Source organism: Tupaia chinensis, unplaced genomic scaffold, assembly GCF_000334495.1.
Source record: "Tupaia chinensis unplaced genomic scaffold, TupChi_1.0 Scaffold000463_1, whole genome shotgun sequence".
Classification (NCBI taxonomy): Eukaryota; Metazoa; Chordata; class Mammalia; order Scandentia; family Tupaiidae; genus Tupaia; species Tupaia belangeri.
Window position 1 is genome coordinate 1,272,811 of NW_006159972.1, and position 8,569 is coordinate 1,281,379.

The window sequence follows — 8,569 nt, forward strand, 5'->3', positions numbered from 1 at the left end:
ACTTTTCTAGGTCACTTGGCATCAATTGTCTCTTGAAAATAGAACACGGTTGTCTTTGTTTTTTAATCTAAACTGAGATGCTTTAACCTATATACACTTTTCATCAAATGGCATGTTTGATCTTACTTCTTTTATCTTATTTCATATTTACCATTTCTCAGATATAATGGCTTTTTTTTCCCCTTCATCTTTGCTATATAGTCTATTTTTTTCTCCTACCTATTTTAATGGAGTACATCATTTTTTTTTATTTCTGCCAGTGTGCTTACTTCTACCTGGAAACTTCAAAATGTTTTATTGGACCTGTATTTTCTAGTTCAAAATATCACACACTGGGACTAGCAGGTGATGTAGTGCTTAAGGTACTGGACTCCCACATGGCCAACAATGGTTCGAGTCCCTCACCTGGCGGCCTGCTTTCTCATTTTCTCTCTCTCTCTTTCTCTCTCTAGTGAGCACATGTGCCCTGTAGCAAATTAAAATAATAATAAATAAGATTAGATAAATAACTCTAAAAAAAAATCACAAACACACACACACCATTTCTGCCTTATATATGATAAATAAACCAATACAAAGAATTGATCATTTTAAACAGTCATTTTAATTCCTCATAAATCAGACTTTACTTTATATTAAGATATATGTTAGTGGCTCCAGCAAGTGGCATGGTGGTTTAAGCTGTTGGACTCCCACATGGCTGACCACAGTTCAAGTCCCATATATGGTGGCTTGAAAAATCATGCCAGATGCATGTGTATGCATGCCCAAAATCCCAAGAGGAGAATGGAGGAAAAGGGATTGCCACATGGCCATCACTCCTTGGGGGTGATTTCTCACTTTGCCTCTCACTGTCTCTCTCCTGCAAACACACTCAACCTATGGCAAAAAAACCTGGGTAAAAAGAAAAAAAGAAAAAGATACTTGTTAGTTAGATGTGATAACTTTTTTTTTTTTTTGAGAGGTTTTTGCTATAGGGCACTTGTGCTCACCAGAAAGACAGAGACAAAGAGACAGAAAGCGAGAAGTCCCCCCCACAAGGGGGATAGACACACTGCAATCTCTTCTCCATTTTCCTCTCGGAATCTTGCGCACGCACACACACGCACCGAGTGTGAGTTTAAGCCAGCGGGTCTGGCACTCAAACCGTGGTCGACTACATGGGAGTACAGCAAAATAGCCATTATGCTAACTGCTGATCCCTAGATGTAATAACTTTTGAAAACAAAAGCCCAGGACCCATTTTTGTAGGTGACATACTTCCTGAGCTCTTGAATCTTTACAAATATCTTAGTAATTTTGCCTTCCTATTTTAATAACACTAGATGTACCCATATAATTCTCAGATCATAAACATGTCCCTTCAAAATACTATCAAGATATTCCAGCATTCAATTTAGCAAAAATAGCTGGGGCGAGTCTGATTTTTCTTTCTCCACAAGGACTTTATATTTTTTTTTTGTCTGCAATTTTTTCTGTTATTTTTTACATAGCCTTGAAATTCAACACTGTGATCAAGATATGCCTAAATATTGTTCTTTTTGTAAATTATGCCTCATATCAATGGCATATCTAATCTGTAGACTTGGGCCTTTCATCAGAAAATATTCTTTTTCTTATATCCGTTGTTATTTCTTCTGTTCTATTTGTTCTGGAATTTTTCTCAGTAGTAGCAGCTTTCTTTCCTACGTGTGTGTGTGTGTGTGTGTGTGTGTGTGTGTGTGTAAAATAAGTGTGTGTATATGCATACGCACACACACACACATAGTCAAGTATCACTTAATAACAAGGGAATATTCTGGAAAATACATCATTAGGCAATTTCCTTGCTGTGCAAACGTCACAGAGTGCACTTACACAAACCTTGTAGGCATACATAGGTTAGATGGTATAGCCTATTGCTCCACAGCATACATGTAGTCCATTGTTGACCAAAAGGCTGGCATGTGACTGTGTGTGTGTTCACACATGTGTGTACTCATCTCCTCCTAACTTGATTTCTCGAAGAATTTTTTCAAATTTTTATTTCATTAAACCAGCCTAAACTGTAGTACAGTGTCACCTGCTCAGCTCTGAAAGTACTATTGGTGGTTTTAGGTGCCACCTTAACTCCAATGACAGTGGTATCACTAAGACCAAGTCCTAGTCCCTCTGTGTTGCACAGGTCTGCTCATGGCTCTGGGTGGCAGGTGCAGTGAGCAGTGAGAGAGAAGGATAGAGAAGGAGGCAGGGGGTAGGCCCTGAACACCTTGGTCTGTCATGCTGAGGAGACTGGACTCAGCCAAGAGCAATGGCAAATCATGACGCTCTCTCCCCTGGGCAGATACTCCATCCGCGGAACCAGTGACAAGGGCAAATTCTTCCAGATATCCAAACAAGGAAACATTTACAACGAGAAAGAACTGGACAGAGAAGTCTACCCTTGGTATAACCTAACTGTGGAGGCCAAAGAACTGGATAACGGTGAGTGGTGGCCACATCTACCAGGGATCTGGGTTCTTTCCCTTTTCAATCCTTCATTCAGGGTCTCTGAAGGTGTTATACATACTGCTGAAATACCTGTCTGTTGGAATGCCATAGGGCTTCCGTACCCACGTGTGGTCCCTGAACCAGCAGCCTCTGCATCACCTGAAACCTCAGTTGAGACCCTCAGGACCCACCCCAACACTGAATCAGATCTCATGGGCATAGTAGTTTGAGAAGCACTGACATAAACAGTGTACCAATGTTCCTAGGTGAGAATTCCCTCAGGTACCTACACAAAGAGCTTCTCAGACTCCTGCCTGGAAATTCTGAGAAGGACTGTGCATTTATCAAGAGCCACGTGATTCTTAATATCTTGGATATTTAGAAAATGTAAACATTTTTAAATAATAAAAATAAAGAAAAAAAAGAAAATGCTCCTTTGGAGGGTGTTTAAGCACCAGTTAATGGGTTGAATTCAAACTCTGACACAATTTCCAACTCTGAAATTTTTAAGGTCTCCAGAAATTGTGCCATTTTTGCCAGAGGAAAGGGCACGTGTTGGGGTTCTGCATCCTTTACCATTATGAGAAAATCACAACTGCCCTCCAGGAGAGGGATTAATATTCCCACTGTACCCAGGACCCCACCAGGGCCCAGAGAGGAGGTGACTGGGCCAAGGCCCCACTGGTGCTATCCTGCTCCCTGCTGGGCCCACCCAGACCCTCACTTCTCCTGACATGGCAGCTATGCCCTAACTTTGGATGGACTCCAGATCAGTCTTTGCCCCCTTTATTCCACCCAACCTCATTTACATAATTTTTTGATTAAAATGTTTTAATGCTGAAAACATAGAAAAGAGGAAGAAAATAATGCCTCTATAATGCCATCATGCAGAAACAATTACTGCTCACTCTTCAGTGTCTTCTCTCTGTACACATCGTTACGTATGGAAGATCATTATAGAGAGAACATGCATTTGTATAAAATGCCATATCTTGCATTTTTTAAATATTTAATTTTATTTATTACTATTATGTTTTAATTTGCTATGGGGTGCATGTGCTTACCAGAGAGACAGAAAGAAAGTGAGAAAGCAAGCTGTCAGGTCTGGGACTCAAACTGCCATCGTCTACATGGGAGTCCAGGACTTTAACCACCACACTACCTCTTGGCCCTATGTACTGTGCATTTTTATTTCACCTTATTTCAGAACCATGTCCTTGTGGTACTAAAATGGATCTGTTAATTACATTTTTAAAATGTAATTTCCATGGGCATATTGGAAATGATCACATATGCCATCCAGTGGCCTAATTTATAAACCCAATCTCAGAATCTCTTAGGTTGTTTACTTTTTAGATTCTTTTGTAGTTATTTTATTTATTTAATCAAACAAATTACTTTCATTTAATTAAACTAATGTAATTGCTTCCTTAAATCGTTAATCTTATTAATTTAATTAAAGCTCTTTTAAATACACTTCGGTTGTTTACATTTTTGATTCTTACAAGTAATACTTGAGTAAATTTCCTTATGTATGAGGCTTTACCTGCCCTTTTCATCCAGAACACTGTCCCTAGCCTCTCTTCCAGAGGTCCATAGCCCACTCTTGCTGTAAAAGTAGCCTCCACAGGGCAGCCCTCCAGGACTCCCCATCCATACATCTTCCACCCCTAAGGGCCAGCATCAGCTGGGAGTGCTTGCGCTCTCTCTCTCTCTCTCTCTCTCTCTCTGTCTCTCAGTCTCTCTCTCTCTGTCTCTCAATCTCTCTGTCTCTCAGTCTCTCTCTGTCTCTCAGTCTCTCTCTCTGTCTCTCAGTCTCTCTGTGTCTCTCAGTCTCTCTCTCTCTGTCTCTCTCTCTCTGTCTCTCTCTCTCTCTCTCTGGCAGCACATATGCCCACTATGGTGACAAGTCCTTTCTCCCTCCAGGGATCCCCACGGGTAAAGAATCCATTGTGCAAGTCCATATTGAAATTTTGGATGAGAATGACAACGCCCCGGAGTTTGCCCAGCCCTACCATCCCAAAGTGTGCGAGAACGCTGGCCAGGGCAAGGTGAGTCTGGCTGCGGTGGGAGGGTGGGGCAGCGCCACCTACAGGCAGGCTGAGAGGCAGAACCGCCCATCCACCCGTCAGCTGGTGTTCACTGGGCTTAATGTCGCCTGAAACCTTGAGGACAGGTAACTATCTCCATTTCACAGCGGGAGAAACTGAAGCTCTGAGAAAATGCCCGGAGAGTAGATCAGGGGTGAAGGCTAGAAAGAGGGCTTTATGAAGACCAGTTAGGCTGACGTGGCAGGTGAGATGCAGCCACAGTTAGGTCTAAACCCCAAATCTCCATCACTAAACCCCAGGCCACCCCAACACCACTGACCGCCCTTTATCTTCCACACTGCAGCTGGTTCTGCAGATCTCAGCAACAGACAAGGACATAACGCCACAAAACGTGAAGTTCAAGTTTGCCCTGAGCTCGGAGGACAGCAACTTCACCCTCACGGATAACCACGGTGAGCACTGCAGCAGTCAGTCGGCTCCTAGCAGGGTCAGGGGCAGGTTATTTGAACCCTGGACCAGGATCAAGGACAAGGTCAACAGGTTGGGTGCAGGCACTCACTGGGATTTTCAAGTTACAGGGTATTTTGTACAAATCCTCCCAGGTCCTTTATACACTGTGTGCACTGGTCAGAAATGCCCCAGCCAAACCACCAAGCAAGCCCATATGGCCTGCCAGCGCCCACAGGATGCTCAAGTCAGCAGGGAGTACAGAACAAATGTGGGTGCAGGCAGTCAGCCTGCTGGTTCATGAACTAGCTATGGGCCCCTTTCCACTCTGGGGTCTCTGCATCTTGGCAAAACTGGCATGGAATCATTCCCAGAGTCAAAATCCCAAAGAGACAGTGAACCTTGTTTTATTCAGCCATCATGGGTACTTCCCCCCAGGTGGGCCCTGGACAGGATCTGATCTACCAATCATAGCCCAGAGAATCCTATTATTTCAGTGGCCGGTTAGAGTTTCCATTGAGTGTGCGCACACGAGAGGGCTGATGCTCAGTTAATTTAATCCTGACCACAAGTAAACCGGCTTCCATGACTTCTGCAACTTCCCCAGCAAAAGCAAGAAAGTACCTCCTTGGGTTTGAATTCCCATGGTCGCCAGTTGGAGCAACTGTGGTCAATGAGGATCTTTGTATTGAAACAGGCCATTACCACCTTCGAGAAAAGATAGGGTGAGGTCCCTGAAAGTAGGGAGCAGACCCGAGGGATCAGCCAAAGACCCCAGGATGGTGAGGTGTCCGTGATGTGTTGACAGCCAATGACAGACCATTCAACACTTGGCTGTCTTCACTACCAAGTGATGTGGCCAAAATGCCTGTCGCCCATCCCCAGTGCCTGCCTCGATGCACCCGATGGGGGGAAGGGCCAGCAATGGGGTAGAATGCTTAAGTGCCATCTCAAAGACACAAAGTGCCACCAAGAAGCCAGCTGTTGGGACCAGGCCTATCAGCTGTCCACAGAAACAGAGAGCAAGGGTGTGACCTTCAGGCCAAGCCATTCTTGGAGTTTGGGTCAAAACAACTTCCAGAATATCCCGCTCTGTGGAGGAAGAGGCCTGCTCTCAAATGGCCGAAACATGAGGCAAGGGGTACCAAAGGCAGAGAAGCAGCCCAGGCCGAGTATAGGCAGGTGCAGTCACGGGGGGCTCCCTGGAGGAGGCACATTCTCCTATCTGTGTGGCCAAGGCTCGGGGAGGGGGAGGCAGGCACTCCTGACACAGCCTGATTCCATGGCCTCGTTGTTTCCAGATAACACGGCCAACATCACAGTCAAGTACGGGCAGTTCGACCGCGAGCGCGCCAAGGTGCACTTCCTGCCCGTGCTCATCTCTGACAACGGGAGGCCGAGCCTCACGGGCACCAGCACGCTGACCGTGACCGTGTGCAAGTGCAACGAGCGTGGCGAGTTCACCTTCTGCGAGGATTTGGCCGCCCAGGTGGGCGTCAGCATCCAGGTGCTGGTGGCCATCTTTCTCTGCATTCTCACCATCACAGGTCAGTGCCAGGTGCAGCTGGGGGCAGGGGACACTCGGGGAGCTTCACAGGAATAGATGGGACCAGGGAGCCAGAGCCCATCCTGCCTCCAGCCTGCAGGCAACCCTGGGCCTCAGAGCTCCAGGTGTAGGACACAGGGCTGGAGCTCCACCAGCAGGGGTGCCTAAGCATGTGCTTGGGCAGGGGAGTGGCGGGCGGGGCTCAAGGCCCCTCCCCACTCAGCAGGCCCAGCTCTGCTTTAAAATAGCTTTTATGGGGGCCAGTAGATGGCATGGTGGTTAAGGCACTGGACTCCCACAGAGCTGATGGAGGTTCAAGTCCCAGTTCTAGTGGGCTTGAAAGTCTTGCCAGGCGCATAGGCATGCATGCTCAAAGTCCCAAGAGGAGAATGGACGAGAAGGAACTGTAGTGTGGCCATCCCCCCAGAGGTTGATTTCTCACCTTCCCTCTTGTCATCTTTCTCTGGAAAGCATACCCACCCCCATGACCAAAACCTTTTAAAAAAAACAAAATAGCTTTCACTAGGAGCTCTCTGAAAAGTTGATGAAAAATGCATATTATGAAAAAGTATTTATAGATTGCAAAAAATTCTTGCATCAAAATAAATTTACGCATTAATTCCATATTTCTGTGAATTTTTGAAATTCCCTCCTCTCCAACACTCACTCATTCAGTTTCTATATTTTGAGCACTTGGTGCGTGCCAGGCACCATTCTGGACATCTATTTACATCAAACCTGTTTCTGAAGAAAAAATAATCCAGTTTTAAGATGGAAAGTTTAACAACCATCAGTTTAAATTGTCTCCTAGGTTTTCTTTCCTTTTATAGAATTCCTCCAGCCTCAGTCTCTCCTGTTTGTTTGATTGTTTGGACTTCTACAACTTTAAGAACATGTTAGACCTGGCTTCAGTTTAGGGTCCCCAGGAGCCAGGCCGTGGGACAAGGATCAGGGTGCATCTAGTTTATTTGGGAGGTGCTCCCTGAAACCTCATAACGAAGCAGGGCCAGAGTGAGGCAGGGAAGAGTGAGTTAGCACACATCCACTACCGTGGGTAACTGGGACTCCCCCCCACAGGTGGCCAGCAGGCCGTGTGGAGCTGCACCTGGGGTCCTCCCACCCTGGGGAGAGGAATGTGTGTTTTTCCCGTCAGCTGATGGTTGAGGGCTCCTCCCAGGGTGCAATTTCTCATGCATTTCACCTGCCATGGGATAAGGCAGGGGCTGACCTGCCAGAAGAAGCCCTCAGGTGATGCACTTCAAGGACTCCTCCCCACAGAATCTGCTCCAGGTCCTTCCTGCCCGCAGTTCCCTGAGAGGTACCCCATTTCAGGCTTCTGTGACAGCGAGTCCAGATTCAGATTTCCCTTTAATAAAAACTAGTGATCCTGATCATGACGGCAACCCCACCACACAACCTTGCATTTAGCCTCATTCTCACACTCCCAGAATAAACAGAGCAGAGAAGTCACCATTTCGATTTTACAGATAAGGAAACCGAGGTCAGGAGGGTGCCTCCCTGGGTGACCCAGCTTTTCTTAAGTGTTTAAGTGTGCTCAGTAACTCCAGGCTGGAAGGCAGAGGCTGGGGATGGTCTGAGCCTCGTTCAGGGACTCTCTGTACTACACTGTCGCCCCTTCTTCAGGGGTCAGGGATCGGAGACCCTCCCACTCCGGCACCCTTCAGAGCTCTGAGCCAGGTGAATATCTACACCCACCCATCCCCCAGCTCAGGGTTTAGGACAGCCGGGTCAGGACCAAGAGTAGGGGTGCACTCTGTCCCATGGGGTGGGATGGACCCACCAACAGGCTAGATCCAGACAAACCTCTGGTAGGCCCAGGCCGAGAGGTACCTGTGGGGAGCGGGGCTGGCGTAGGAAGTCCAGGGAGGAGGGGCTGGGAGCTGGGGGTAGGTAGGGTGGGTGGGGGCGTCCCGGGGGCCCTGTCTGACCTGACCACCTGTCGCTCACGTGCCGCTCCTCTGTCGCTCTGGCGGCCGCAGTGATCACGCTGCTCATCTTCCTGCGCCGGCGGCTCCCCAAGCACGCCCGCGCGGCC

The 8,569-nt window shown here is 47.1% G+C and overlaps 1 protein-coding gene across 1 annotated transcript in view; it reads left to right on the forward strand.

Moving 5' to 3' along the window:
- The window catches only part of CDH5 (cadherin 5), a 40,831-nt gene that overhangs the window by 30,370 nt on the left and 1,892 nt on the right, over positions 1-8,569 (forward strand). Inside the window, exons 8-12 of the mRNA XM_027774631.1 lie at positions 2,324-2,463; positions 4,396-4,520; positions 4,864-4,972; positions 6,269-6,514; positions 8,514-8,566. Of these exons, the coding sequence (XP_027630432.1) occupies positions 2,324-2,463; positions 4,396-4,520; positions 4,864-4,972; positions 6,269-6,514; positions 8,514-8,566 (673 nt within the window). The remainder of the gene's footprint in view (positions 1-2,323; positions 2,464-4,395; positions 4,521-4,863; positions 4,973-6,268; positions 6,515-8,513; positions 8,567-8,569) is intronic.